The sequence below is a fragment of the Ruditapes philippinarum genome, unplaced genomic scaffold, assembly GCF_026571515.1.
Source record: "Ruditapes philippinarum isolate M1 unplaced genomic scaffold, ASM2657151v2 ctg1117_1_1_1_1, whole genome shotgun sequence".
NCBI classification, from domain to species: Eukaryota; Metazoa; Mollusca; class Bivalvia; order Venerida; family Veneridae; genus Ruditapes; species Ruditapes philippinarum.
The window spans coordinates 110147-125930 of record NW_026865414.1 but is presented as its reverse complement, the minus strand read 5'-3'; the positions used below and the strand labels follow the sequence as shown (position 1 = coordinate 125930).

At 31.6% G+C, this 15784-nt stretch overlaps 1 protein-coding gene across 4 annotated transcripts; it reads left to right on the top strand.

The window, feature by feature from the left end:
* The first annotated feature begins 201 nt into the window (after nucleotides 1-201).
* On the top strand, nucleotides 202-14501 carry LOC132728930 (uncharacterized). Of its 4 annotated transcripts, none has more exons than XM_060714652.1 (6): nucleotides 202-317; nucleotides 6287-7080; nucleotides 7484-7559; nucleotides 8909-9072; nucleotides 11855-11918; nucleotides 13414-14501. In XM_060714652.1, the coding sequence occupies exons 2-6, from the start codon at nucleotides 6294-6296 to the stop codon at nucleotides 14417-14419; spliced, it is 2097 nt and encodes a 698-aa protein (XP_060570635.1). In that variant the 5' UTR covers nucleotides 202-317; nucleotides 6287-6293; the 3' UTR covers nucleotides 14420-14501. The 4 variants fall into 4 exon arrangements, with proteins under 4 accessions (XP_060570635.1, XP_060570636.1, XP_060570638.1 ...); XM_060714653.1 differs by having other exon boundaries at nucleotides 218-292; XM_060714655.1 differs by having other exon boundaries at nucleotides 224-282.
* The last annotated feature ends 1283 nt before the right edge of the window (nucleotides 14502-15784 follow it).

Here is a 15784-nt window from a genome sequence, read left to right as displayed (position 1 = left end):
ACATGCAGTTCTTTAGAAAAATGTTCAAATTGGTGTGAAACAAATTGTGAGAGATATCACGGATGTAATATAAATCCGTGGAGATATGAAATGATTTTCCGAATTACTTTATTATTCATTTTGAGATATTCGAATTGTTATTTCCGTTCTCGAACATGGGTTGAAAGTGTTTTGACCGAATGCCATTGGTTCGAAATATTCTTGGTTCGAATTGCAATTCAAACGTTTCAAAAGCGCTTGTAAGATACAGATGCAATATTCAATATTTTGATTTTTATGTTTGTCTGTTTGTGTAAGTAAATCCTTATCCACCACAGGTTAGTTTATTAATTGAAAGATTATCTTTTTTCATATGGTATGCAATTTTTCACATATCTTGAATTTAAGAATAACATTGGAGAAATCTTGAAAAAATAACATGGGAGAAACGCTTGCTGAACTTGAAGTTAGCTACATTTTTTAAACTAACATGTATGACCACGGATTTATATGTTCTTAAGATCCGTGGTCTGACTTTAGGATTCTATGTCTTGTGAAAAAAGAAAAATGTTAAAGAAAAGAAATTAAAAATTAGGGGTGTCATCGATTCAATCGATATCGGTGTATCAACGATCTTTGTTATCCGATTCGATATCGATTCCATTTGTTAAATATCGGATATCGAATGCACATATATTTCTGGCTAAAGAGACTTCAGTGTACAGGTTTATATAGAACTGATAGACCTGTTTGTTGTTGCAAAAACGTCAAAATAAAAGCGACTTATAAAGTACTGGAAGCAAGAAACATTTTTTTCTAAAATGAAAACGGAAATCAATGCCAAAGTTACCTCCCGGTGTCTCTAACGAATGCTGCCTAATTTCGTTGCAATCTCGCACGTCTGCTAAGTGGATGTCAAGACCCCTCAATTCAGATTTTAAAAAGGGAAAATGCCAAGAAAAGTTTGTCAGTGTTTCTTTGTAAAAATTATGATTACAAAATGTTAAACTTGAATAATTATTCAGGTTCTAAACACTATAATTTGCCAATTTAACCCGGCTTAATTGGAACGGCAAGGACGGGATTTAGCATGATCAGTATAAACTACGTAATAGCAACAACAACAACTAAAGTAAAATGGAAAAGGCTTTAAACTTTGTTACTAGTCATTAGTTTTCATTTATAGCTATATGATAAAAAAGAAACATATTATTCAGTTTTCATAGTTTATCTTTTTTGCATTTGTCTATATATAACTGCTTTGTCAGTGTCCTTAGGAAACATTTAAAAAGACTTGAAAACTTAAATCTAGCCTGGCAATCGATATATCGCTGTATCGCCGATAATTCATTACCGATATATCGATACAAAAATCCTTATCGATGACACCTCTATTAAAAATTTTTGAGAGAAAAAAAAATAGTAAAAAAAATCGCCACAAGGCCATTGATGCAATTTGGTCGAAGTGGGCCGCATTCCTCAGACAGGGTCTTTGAAATAGAATGGTCTGAAGTCGAACCAATTTTACGAAAGATGTAACGGCTGAATCAACCGACCGTGATCTGACATAGTAATAGCCCTAAAACTTAAAAATCAAATTGTAAGATAAAGTTTTGGTAGCCCGGGGTTCTATGATATCACGGTACTTAACGTTTATCGGAAAATATTCAAATATAAATATCAAACATGAATAAGATTTTTCTTCTTTTTAATATGCGAACCTTTTCCAAACTGTTTGTCAAAAAATTATTTCAAAAGATCTAATTAAAATGTCATTTATTAAACTATTTCCAATGTCTGCCATTTTGGGTAATTTCAGAGGAGGTTACTATGGTATCACCGTAACCGTAACCCCTAAAACTGCAAGTATGGAAGGATAGATGGGTCAAACTCCTCAAGTTAAGTTCAATGTGAAAAAATTCAAACAGTTAACTGTTAAGTTTACTTGCTATAATAATTATTCAAACTATATGAACAGATGTCACGATATGTCAGTATATGATGATTGTAACATATTTTGATAGACTGTAAAAATAACTAAGGGCAGTGTTTATTTTAAGAGGGGTGATGGGGGGATTCACCCATATTTTTGAGAATTCACCCCTATGTTTTAAGAGGAAGGGGGAAAATTTTACATAGGGAAAGAAGGAAAAAGATCAACAAATGTAATAAATCCTCACTTTTCGATAAAAATCCCCCCAGTTTTTCGAATCCATGAATAAACACTGAAAGGGATATAGTGGTTGGATATGAAGACTTTATAAAATAGTTTTCTTGCCACGAATACATTCATTATTCGCAAAATTATATTTATTCGAAGATGAAAATGAATCTTGTGTGCCACTTTTACAAATATTAGCATCATCGTGTGTTGCTTTTACTAGCAGTCACAGAAAATGTAAATACTGTGATCAGGGCTCGAATTTAACTTTTTTGGCCACTAGCAATTTTTAACTAGCAAAAACTGAATTCAACTAGCACTTTTTACGACAATGGTTTTTTAATTCCAAAAGAAATTTAATTATTTGATGTGCTGAAAGACAAAGTTGTTGCTGGATATAGAGAATAACAAAATTAAAATTGTTATTTATTTGGACGAGTTCGAACTGCCCGGGGTACGAATCAGCAACATAACTTTCCACTAAAAACTTGATATAGGGGACAGGGATACTAATCAAATGTCAATATACATGTAAAAAAATAATAATGCAATATTGTCGCCATACCGACGATGTATGGTCTGGATTATGCGCACAAAAATCGGCACAAAATATTTTGGCAACATTTCCATCGTCGTTGAGTTCGTACGTAAGACTGATGAGCAGTTCTTTCTCCCATTTTTTAACCGTTTTAACTAAAGGTCTGATTGTCTTTCTTTTGATAGACTGTGAATCATCTTCTGTACTCAGAGTATTGTTATCGGTAGACACATTTGCTTCAATAAGTGGGAAGAAGTTCGTTATTTTTCGTTCAGACATTTTATTCTGATCACGCTTAATTTACACGGACAAAATGACATTTGGACTGGTTTAAATTTGTGTACCTTTTTAAGCGAGGTTAAGGTATAGTAAATGTAAACCAGACAGCAAGTGCGCGCATAGTTTATAACTCGGCTACCTGCGAATATTACGCCCCATTTATATTTCAGATTTTCCTGACAAGCGTTTTTTTTTTACTTCAACTCGCAAAAAATTGCGAGTAGTCATAAATCTAACTTGCAAAATCATTTTTCAACTAGTTTACGAGTTTGCGAGTGTTAAATTCGAGCCCTGTGTGATACCATAGAACCCATGAGATCATAGGAATCAAGTAAAAATTGATCAAACAATTACTGAAAACTAATCCTGGCTACATTACATTATCAGTTTTTACCTTAAAAAGTAACATTTTTATAGATTTGCAATGAAATTACGAATTTTCCGATCCCGGTGTCAAGGTACTTGCATAAATTTAAAAAAGCTTGAAAAATCAGACCTATTTAAAATTTATGCAAAAAAAATGTTTATATGAAAAATGTTATTTAATCGTATCATGTAATGATTTTATAATTTTTCACAATACCATTTACAAATATTTGATGCTCAATTTAGTGCATCTTAAAAATGGTGCCGTTTGTTACAAATATTCTGAACAAGAATTTCCATATTTTTCAAAGATCATGGCTTAAAAAACATTATTTTCTAAAAAATTATCTTATTTTCACAAGTTTTAAGATTTTTAAAGAACTTCATGTTCTTTTTCGTTTTTGCTTAAATTTGTATTTAATTTTGGCCCTTTTCTTGAACACTTACATAATTTGCGTAAAGCAAACTATTCTAAGTTATACCAAGACATGTTTAATTGTAGCAAGAAGGGTGTACATAGGGCATTTCCTGACCAATCTGTTTGAAAGACCCTGCCTCAGAAGGGAAAATTTCAGTTTATGGGGGAAATATCAGTAAACTATCAGTTGACTTTTAATTTTTTTTTTTTTCGATACAACTTGCTACTGTGAAACATTTTGAGGACAAAAGTCTTCTCGGTGCATCCATACAAATATCAAACCATAGTTACCATGTGAAATGGAAAACGGTGCAGGCATACAATATTCCGCTGACAAAAACGCTGTGAAACAGATCAATATTTCTCTTGTCAAAACTGCATTTATAACTTTTTAGCTCACCTGTCACAAAGTGACAGGGTGAGCTTTTGTGATCGCTTTTCGTCCAGTGTCCATCCGTTGTCCCTCCGTAAACTTTTACTTTAAATGACATCTCCTCATAAACCACTAAGCCAATTTCATCCAAACTTCACAGGAATGTTCCTTTGGTGGTCACCTTTTAAAATTGTTCAAAGAATTTAATTCCATGCAGAACTCTGGTTGCCATGGCAACCAAAAGAAAAAACTTTAAATATCTTCTTTTAAAGAACCCAAAGAGCTAGAGCTTAGATATTTGGCATGAAACATCTTCTAGTGAGTGTCTACCAAGTTTTTTTAAAAAAAAAGCCCTGGGGTCATTGATTTTCCCTATATGCATATAGTAAAAACTTAAAAAATCTTCTTTTAAAGAACTCAAAGTGCTAGAGCTAAGATATTTAGTCTGAATCATGTTCTTATGGGTGTCTACCAAGTTTGTTCCAATAAAAGCCCTGGGGTCAAAATGGGCCCGCCCTGGGGGTCATTGATTTTCCTTATATGTGTATAGCAAAAACTTAAAAAATCTCCTTTTAAAAAACCAAAATAGCTAGAGTTTAGATATTAAGCATGAATTCTCTCCCAGTGAGTTTCTACAAAGTTTGTTCAAATAAAAGCCCTGGGGTTAAAATTGGCCCCGCCCCAGGGGGTCATTGATTTTCCTTATATGTGTATAGCAAAAACTTTAAAAAATCTTCTTTTAAAAAAACAAAATAGCTAGAGTTTAGATATTAAGCATGAATTATCTTCCAGTGAGTGTCTACAAAATCTGTTCAAATAAAAGCCCTGGGGTCAAAATTGGCCCTGCCCAAGGGGGTCATTGATTTTCCTTATATGTATATAGCAAAAACTTAAAAATCTTCTTTGAAAATACCAAAATAGTGCTAGAGTTTAGATATTAAGCATGAAACATCTTCTAGTAAGTGTCTACAAAGTTTGTTCAAATAAACGCCCTGGGGTCAAAACTGGCCCCGCCCCAGGGGTGTCATTGTTTTTAACTATATGTGTATTGTAAAAATGTAAATCTTCTTTTAAAAAACCCAATGAGCTAGAGCTTAGGTGTTTATCATTAAACATCTTCTTATGGGTGTCTACCAGGTTTGTTCAAATAAAAAGCCCTTGGGTTAAAATTGGCCCTGTTGGGGGGGGGGGAGGTGATTGTTTTTTCATTATACATGTGTAGTCAAAACTTAACATCTAATGGGTGTCTTCCAAGTTTGTTCAAATAAAAGCCCTGGGGTTGTTTAAACTGGCCCGCTCCAGGGGCCTATATACAGGTGAGCGACCTCCGGGCCATCATGGCCCTCTTGTTTATTTTTCCATTGAATTTTACTGTACATGTTTTGAGGGTAAATTTTTACCCTTGTTAAAGGAAAAAAGGGTTGAGGACTGTGACCGGCATATTTGGCCACATATTTTGTGAGATTATCAATGGCTGTGTGCATAGTCTTTCAATAAAGGACTACCACTTTCACTGTTTGGATTATTTTGCCTGTTACTGCTTGTATACACCAGTACCTTGTAGTATACTAGAAACTACCTTGCAACCAGTACTTTCTAATTCTTCATTTCTTGGCAGATTTCTGAATGATTTGAAGAATGATCCTGGCTCTGTGCTGATGTATCTAAAAACACTAAGCAAAATAAAGGCATGTGTGCACAAAGTAAACTGACAAAACAAATATTTTTATTGAACCAATGAAATAATTCACAGGTTATTTATGACATCAGAAGCGCAAAAAAGAAATGAATGCATTTTACTGTATAAAAAGCACACATTTAATTTTAACATACATGTACATGTACCCCCTAATTTTAAATTCACAAATTGAGAAAATTTGCAATTTATTTATATTTTTCCTTTGAATTTATTTAATTAGATTTTAGTAAGAACAATTAATATTGTCTGATTTGTGGTAAATTGTCTGTATAATTATGCCATGGCACATGTAGTTTAATAATTTAATTTAATAACATTAACACAAAAATGAAATTTGTTAAAACTGAAATTGATGAATCATATGAATTCCAAATTTTGATTTTTATATTATGGTTAACAATGTAAAATTGATGGAAATATTTCAATCAGTGCTATAAATATTAATTAATTTGATATATGTTGTATATTTTCAGGTGAAAGATGAACAAGAGACCAAAGTTAGATTTAATGTTTGATAAACTGTTTGAAGAACTACCAACATTTGTGAAGGATGCCAGTAAAGATCCCAACTCATATATTACACAAAATGGTAGCTTTAAATATGATGACTTGGTTAATCAGAAATTCATGAAGCAAAAAAGAAAAGACACATCAGATTTATTGTCATATAAAGATACTAAAGAACAATCAGAAAACTTAACGAACAGTGATTTGATGGTAAAGGATTTGCCAGGTCTGTTAATAAGCACAGAAAATGATTTGAAATTATCGTCGGGTAGAAATAATAACCACAGCAAAACTTTTAATAAACCTTGTGATCAGACACCACAGTATATATCAGCATCAGTTCTTCATTATCATGATGAACAGTCGGATATAAGTCATGCAAATTGTGAAGATAAAAGTGTTGAAGGTAATGATAAACAGTTAGAAAAAAATGTAAAAAATCATCAGTCATTAAGTTGTAATAGTCACCTTGATACTTTTAATACATACACACCAGAAAATGGTCACTGTAATCATAATTTGAACTTGGCAGCAGCATTAGACAACAGTCACTCCAACCATGTGATTAACTTGTCAGCAACGTCAGATGATAATTTATCTGATATTAATGCAGCTGTAAATCAGTTGATGGAACAGTCAAATCAACACAAGCACACACCAGAAAGTAATGTTATGTTTCCATGGCAACAGTGGCCAGTAAATCAGTCATCTAGTTTGTTGTTAGAGAAGGGTCAACAGCTTCCAAATCAGGATCAACTAGGTATGACATTGTGTAATACATGTAATCCTCAATGTCTTTAAACATATTTGCCATCTTATGCTTTTTATCCTCTACAAAAGTTATATAACTTTTCCCTCCGGGTCATATTTGGTCCCACCCAGGGAGCGTTGTAAGGGCCATCATGGCCCTCTTCTTCTATTTATCATGCACCCGGGAATATATATGACATGCCCTAATGTGATCAAATATTATATTAATAATAGAACTGAGGTGAGAGAACTAGGGCCATTATAACTCCCTTGTTTATACAATTTTTTTATTAAAATAATACACATACTGGTAGTAAGGAATGTATGAGTAGTCAAGTTTTTAGATTATACCACAAGACATTTGTACACAATTAATGATAAATGAATAAATAAGTATTCCTGTTTTTTTTTAGACTTGAAGCCTTCTACAAGAAAAAGTTCCACTTCGAGTTTGGAAAATAAAAGACAAGGTGTAAATTTAGAAGAGAAGTAAGTATTGTCCATGTATTGATACAAATGACGGTAAAATATTAAGTTTGTTTAGGAAATAATAAATAATTACAAGACAGTAACAAGAGTAAATATTTTGATTGGATGTAGTACAACTATAAGTCGTTCTGGAAAGTTAAGTGAACAGTAACATTTACCAAATCATTATTAAATGTTTAAAAGGAAACAAAAATAAATAAATAAACGACATAAGTAGTGTATACTGGTTCAAGGCGGTCTGTCTGTCTGGCTATCTTTGTATACTTCATCTATTTTTTAACTTTGCTATTATAAGAATATTGGAGCTATTTTGCTCCCATCCCTGGCATCAACCTACATGTAACACTTTAGTTTAATGTGCATCATATTTCATTACTAACTTAGAATATTTGCATATAACTACATTTGGATCTAGGATGGATTTTGACACAATTATAGCTCTATATAAGCCTTAAAAAATTCTGGTTTAATTTTGCACTAAAACAATGAAGGTCTTCACTTGAAACTAGATATATATCTTATAGAATTGGAGGTTACTATCCAAGGCTCCCATAACTCTAACATGGATTATGACTGAATTATGGCCCTTTGTGAACTTAGAAAAATGTTGGGATAAGTTTTACATGCAACATCAGCCTTCAAAACAATAAGGATATTCACTTGAAACTTAATACATGTCTTTAAGGTCATAAATAGAAGTCCTGTTTCAAGACTCATAACTTTGGCAGGGATTTTGACTTAATTATGGCCCTTTGTGAAATTCGAAAATTATTGGTGTAAAATCAGTTTTCAAAACTACTGCAAGAATGGTTTGAAACATAATAAATTTTAGCATAGATTTTCAATAAATGGGTTGTTGTGCTTTGATTTCAGAAAAGGATAATCTGTTTCAGTTTCAACAAAGTTTATCATTTTAGGTTTCAACTAGCTGAGGGAATTAACATTAATTGAAGTAACATTAAAAAATGAGCTTAAAGTATAATTCTGATAAAGACTATCCCGGTTAATACTAACAGAAAGTTGGTGGTTCAACTCCTGACACAACTGTGCCTGAAATAATACATGCAGAGACACCTGAGACCTTCCTCAATCAGTAAAGCTGGAGAGTCACTACATGACCTTGACAGTGTTGATGTGACCTTAAAGTTCAACATTCAAACATAATAAAGACTGATTTTGTCATTTAAGATTACCTGATATATGTATCTAGGACATATAATAATGTAAAAATTATTCATCATAGGTTGTAAACAAAAGATTTATTGTTTTCATAGATCTATGTCTGAGTGATAACTGTTATCACACTATATTAGGTTAGAACTGTAATTATAAATTTATTGTTATTTCAGAAAGCTTGCTGATTATAAACAAGGAAGAGATGTTAATTTGGAAATGTCAAAACAGAATCATAAATTTGCATTAGATGACATTAAACAGAAAGAAGATCCTAAACCAATATGTCAGATTATTGCAGAAAAATGTGATATAAACAAGTCATCAAATGATAGATTAGGTATGTCATTATATAGAGAAGATTTACTAGCTCAACTGATAGATAATTTATAAATTAGTATATTGGGGGAGACCCCAGTTCGCCTCTTATGTTTATGTTTTTCGTAAACGACATCACACAAAACATTAACAGTGATTTAGATGATGTCATAACAATTGATGACGTCAAACTATTTTTGATATTATACGCGTATGACATGGCTTTATTTGCTACATCACAAAAATGTCTTTAGTCTATGCTTAACGATATCGAGAATTACTGCTCTACATGGGTTATGAAAATAAATGTTAACAAAACGAAGGCCATGGTTTTTGAAAATGCAAGTGTACGTTCGCAGATTTCTATATATATGGTCAAAAAATTGAACTGGTGAACTTTAAATATCTCGGTGTAAATTTTTTTCAAAAATGGTAACTGGGCACGCACACAGAAACAAATTGCCGACCATGCCTCGTTTTCACTGCATAACTTGTTTTCTATTTTTCGACAAATTGAATTGCCTAACTCAAAAAAGATTCATTTATTTGATGTGTTAGTTGGATCCGTGCTGAATTTTTGCTCAGAAATATGGGGTACACATAGAGCCACTGATATTGAAATGATACACTTAAAGTTTCTGAGGTATATCCTAGGGGTACGTAAATCAACAAATTTATCAACTTTGTATGGGGAGTCCCTTTAAATATTTATCGAAAAATAACTATTTTGAAATATTGGAGAAAACTTATTTCGCATGACAACTTATCGCTAACGTTCAAAACATACAGTGTCCTAAAATTTGACGCGGATAACAATGTCACGTATAGAAACAAAAATTGGGCTTCACATGTAAAAACTATACTCGAAGAGCATGGTTTCGGTTACGTATGGCACAACCAAGTTCTAGATAATGTTACCTTTGATATGATAAAGCGTATAATCTTGGATAATTATAAGCAGTCATGGTATGCAGAAATAAATAATTCTCCGCGATTACAAAGCTATAGTTTATTTAAACACACTTTTGAACGCGAGACATATATTGATTGTATACAAGATAGAAAATATATGACAACTTTATCAAAATTTCGGGTATCTGCACATAAGCTATTTATAGAATCCAGAAGATATACGAATATTCCGCGAGAGCAACGGTTATGTACGTCCTGTAACATGAACAGAGTTGAAACAGAGTTTCACTTTTTGATGGTGTGTCCTGGATATAGAGAGCTTAGAAAAAAGTTTTTAAAGGGATATTTCTGTAGGTGGCCGACAATTAATAAATTTGAGTCTTTATTAAATTCTAAATCGAAAATAGAGCTAAACAACCTTTACGAAGTTTTTATATTTTGCAAATAAAGAGAGAATATCTTGATGATGTAGTATTAATTAATATCATATTAACATCTAGATGTAGTATCAATATCATATTGAAGACATTTTGTGCAACCTGCTATTTCCTAAGTTTTTTAAGACCTTTCAGGAAATAGTGTTATTATTATTTTTTCATTCCATGTCAGATCTCATTTTCATGAATGTACATATATGTTTTGTTTTTGCTATAAACATTGTAATAATGTTTTATTTGCAATAAAAGTATTTGTATTGTTGTATTGTATATATTGTCTTGTGTCAGTGAAAGAATTTCAGTTGTTGGAAACACAGGATTTTAAGAGCACAAACTGTGATGATTTTCTATTATATATATGGGGTGTCATAGTGTTAAATTCACCATCATATTATGGCACTGACATTTAAAACAGCACAAGTTTTAGAGCTGTATTTAAGTTGTGACAATTTGCCTCATCTCTCATGATTTATCATCGTTAATTGATTACATAGAGGATATTTGTTTGTTTTGCATGTAAGATTGAAATATAATTTCACTGAGTGAACACCAGATGCAATATTTTCACGAGTGGCGTAGCCACGAGTGAAAATATAATAGCTGGTGTTCACGAATGGAATATATTTCAATTTTATATGTAAAACAAATAAATTTCTGTTTATTTCATGCTTTTTAAGTGACTTTAAGTATTTTTTACTGATTTTGCCGCGCACATTCTCCTTTGTGACGTCATCATATCATGACGTCAATTTTGAAATACAGTTCTGTTAAATTTCCCTAATTTTGTTACATTTTTAACATGATTTATGGTGAGTTCGACTTACTTTTCCTAAAGAAGCAAAATTTACGTACGACGGCATTTATTTTTGCCTGTTATTCCATTTAGTTATGATTTTCTTTTCATCTGCATTCAGATATAGTCCGGCTACAGTGAAAATTATATTTTATAAATTTCACTAGTGGTTTATCAGAATATAATCATCTGATATATTACAATAAAACACTGGAAAGCATGAAATAAAATACATGCAATTAAATATATGATTATTCCTATATTTCAAGTGTTCAGTATTAACATCTGGCATCTTATGTATTTGAAGCCAGGATAATTTTCTTTACAAATGTTGTCGTATAATTACTAACACTTGAACAAGGAACATTCCTCTAAAAAACTCATACATAAACAGATTTGTTTTGAAACTGTTTAAAAGTAAAGAACAGTGAACCATTCAAATGAGAAAACAGGATTTGGTTTTAGAGAAACATACTTGTTAACTTAATTTTAGAGAAACATACTTGTTAACTTAATTTTAGAGAAACAGACTTGTAAACTTGATTTTAGAGAAACTTACTTGTTAACTTGATTTTAGAAAAAAAAGACTTGTTATTTTGATTTTAGAGAAACAGACTTGTAATCTTGATTTTAGAGAAACTTACTTGTAAACTTGATTTCAGATTTGCAGCCTTCATCAAGAAGATCAAGGATATGTTCTGATGAAAGTAGAAACAAGAAAAAGTTGTAAGTAAACAAACATTCTTTATAGTGATCATATCACAAAACACTAACATAGAGTTGAAATATGTTACAAAATACTTAGAGAGAGTTAAGAATATAGCACCAACATGGAGTTAAAATATGTACATAAACACAAAGTAGAGTTAAAATTTGAAAGTAATAATGAAATTTGATACAAAACACAAAACATAGAGTTAAGAATATATAATATCAGGTACCATATTTGTTATAAAATTTAGCATTATTTAGGCAATAAATGGGTATAGTTATTCTATAATTGAAATCAATACTTTTTTATTTTCCAAAATGGATCAGAGAAATACATAAATAATGTTAATAGAAAAAAAGGTAAGAAAAAAAGAAAAAAAAAGTTTCCCCATCTTGGGTTTGAACACATGACCTTCAATTCAATCCAGTTGACAGTAATTATATCATATTTGAAAATAAGTTAGAAAACAGTAACTTATGAATATGCTGTGTAACACCATTATAGAGTTAATATGTTACATAGCCCCATCATAGAGTTAAAGATAAGTTAGAAAACAGTATTTTATGAATATGCTGTGTAACACCATTATAGAGTAAAATATGTTACATAGCCCCATCATAGAGTTAAAGATAAGTTAGAAAACAGTAACTTATGAATATGCTGTGTAACACCATTATAGAGTAAAATATGTTACATAGCCCCATCATAGAGTTAAAGATAAGTTAGAAAACAGTAACTTATGAATATGCTGTGTAACACCATTATAGAGTAAAATATGTTACATAGCCCCATCATAGGGTTAAAGATAAGTTAGAAAACAGTAACTTATGCATATGCTGTGTAACACCATTATGGAGTAAAATATGTTACATTACCCTATCATAGGGTTAAAAATAAGTTAGGAAACACTCACTTATAATTATGTAAACTATTAAAGAGTTAAAATGTCTTACAGAACCCCATCACAGATAAGAGTTAAAATATGTTAAAAACACAAAGAGTTGATATAATACATAACCCCATAACAGAGTTAAAATTAAGGAATAATATATCCCAACCTGTGACTTTATGGCTCAATAAAATCACTGTTTGGAGTTCTGATGTGAGGAATTATATCACGAGGGATAAAATATCAACGGATAAAATCACTGATTTGGATATATTATTTTGATTCTATACAACATTAACTAGTAAATGCTGCTATACATGATATTAAGCTAAATTGCACCTGATTTGTTTCTGTACTTATTTCAGCAGGTCGCATTTTTCGTGGATACGTCACATGTATATAATGATTACGTCACATGTCTAAATATAGAACGTCAACAGTGATTTTATTGTATAATAACACACACTTTTGGTTCTTCTATGTTCAATAAGGAAAAATGTGGGTCGTGATTAAACACCGACACAGAGTTAAAAATAAGTTACAAATCACTAATTATTATTCAGAATTTTTGTTATAAAAGAAATACAATTCTTATCAAAGTTCTTCACGTCTATTTTCAGGAGGGATGTCAGTTTTGATAAAGATACTATGAGGTGTAATGATGAATGTAGAAAGGAAGGACAAAGTTCAACAGACTGTGTTAGTACATGTATAACATGTATAAATGATTGTCCTAACAACAAACTGCAGAATGATTGTACTGTTGCTGTACAGAAAATAGGGAGGAGAAAACAAGGTGTTATAAGGTACAGCCAACCTATAGAAAAAGTTGGAATAATCGAAAAATGTGATAATTCAAACAAAACTAAAACAAGCAATCCTATAAAAAGTCTAAAGGATAACTTAATCAATTCAACAAATCATGTGTCTAACTATCATTCTAAAGATAAAGTATTTAGTACCTTCTTGGATATTTCAAAAACGGCAGTTTGTCCAAATAACAACCATGAAAAACAAGGGACATCACTATGTAATAAACTAAATTGCTCAATGAGCAAGACAAAGAATGATTGTAATGCCCCTTGTTTATTGGACCAAAATTTAAATGGCATAAATCAAAGTTGTGAAAACACCTGTAACGATGGAAACAGTCCAGCTATAAATTGTTTTTTAAAGGGAACTAAAAGAAAAAGGTATACTTCTTTGTCAGATGAACTCACAGGAAAGGCAAAGAAGGTAATCAAGGAATCACATTCTTGTTCTAATAGAAAGGAAAGTCATAAAATAAGTCAAGTGAAAAAAGGTAAAAAACAAAAACACAGTACAGTGAAAAGGGAAACCATGAAGCATAAAGGCTTTGCTTTCAGTGAACACAAATTTATTCACAAAATCCACAAAAGAATAGCTAAATCTAGTGATCTAATGCCAAACGAGATGAATGTAGATGTTGATGGCGAGACAATAGATACAGATAGTATAACAGAACTAGAGAATATTATACCTTTAGCTGTAGTTATAAACAAACATACCAGAAAGGCTAGAGTTAGACAAGAAAAACAAAAAGGTGCTTTACATAGACATGTAACAAAAGATGCCATTTGGACAACTGTTAACTTAAAGTATTAAATATCACATCATTAAACACTATTTTATGAATTTCATGTTTTAAACCTGTGATAAATACAAATAAAATTGTTATGTTTTGAAATTTTTTTTATATACTTGTTATTCTGTCTGATGAAGTTATAAACAGATAATTGTTGGGAAAGAATTACTGAATGGATAAATTTCAATAATTTCAATAATGCAAAAAGTCATATAATAATTTATGAATCATAATGTTATACCTTATGATCAGTTTTTATGCCACCGCAGCATCTGCTATGCTGTGGCATATAGCGATTAACCTGTGTGTGTGTGTGTTTGTGTGTGTGTTCTATAGATTATATAGTGAACTTAAAAAATCTTCTTGTGAAAAACCACTAGTCCAATTTCAACCAAACTTGGCAGGATTGATCCTTAGGTGAAGGGCTTCCAAAGTTGTTCAAAGAATTTCATTCCAGGCAGAAATCTAGTTGCCATGGCAACCAAAAGGAATTATAAGAAGAAATTAAAAAAATCTTCTTGTAAAGACCCAAAAAGCTTAGAGCCTAGATATTTTGCATAAGGCATTGTCTGGTAGACCTCTACCAAGATTGTTCAAATTATAGCCCTGAGGTACAAATCTGCCCCGCCTCGGGGGTCATTGATTTTCACTATATGTACATATAATAAAAACTTAAAATACCTTCTTGTAAAGACCCAAAAGGCCTAGAGCTTAGATATTTTGCATAAGGCATTGTCTGGTAGACCTCTACCCAGATTATTTAAATTATAGCACTGGGGTCAAAATAGGCCCGCCCGGGGGTCATTGGTTTTCCTTATATGTATATAGTAAAAACTTATAGTAAAAATTTCTTCTAGCAATTGACAAATGCTAGAGGTTAGCTATTTTGCATTAAACATTGTGTAGTGAACTTCTAGCAAGATTGTTCAAATTATAGCCCTGGGGTCAAAATATATACATATAGTAAAAAAATCAAAAAATCTTATTGTCTGAAGGTACAAGGCTTAGTGTTGTATTAATGCAGTGGCATAGCATTTTTCTCAAATGCAATCTTGTTTTGCTTACAGACATGTACACAAAGTTTTGGTTATATAATGTTCTCACTTTATGTTAAATTAACAACATATTATGGATTTGTTTGCAAGAGGTTGTGGTCAATTTGGAATTAAATTTACATTTTATTCTTTTAAATAAAAGGGAAATAGGGGCTTCTGCGGCAGAGTGGTTGATGTCTTTGACTTCAAACCACTTGTTTTTCACAGCTGTAGGTTTCAGCAAGCGTTGTCAGATTCTACATGTGAGAAAGTTCTCCAGTTAGCTTACCAAACGTCAGTGGTTCTACTCAGTTGCCCGTTTGTGCCTGAAATAATGTACAGAGGGGCAAT

Coding starts and splice junctions, on each gene's coding strand:
- LOC132728930 (XM_060714652.1), top strand. CDS start 6,294: ATGAACAAGAGACCAAAGTTAGATTTAATGTTTGATAAACTGTTTGAA. Junction 7,081..7,483: donor TCCAAATCAGGATCAACTAG/GTATGACATTGT, acceptor GTTTTTTTTTAG/ACTTGAAGCCTTCTACAAGA. Junction 7,560..8,908: donor GGTGTAAATTTAGAAGAGAA/GTAAGTATTGTC, acceptor TTGTTATTTCAG/AAAGCTTGCTGATTATAAAC.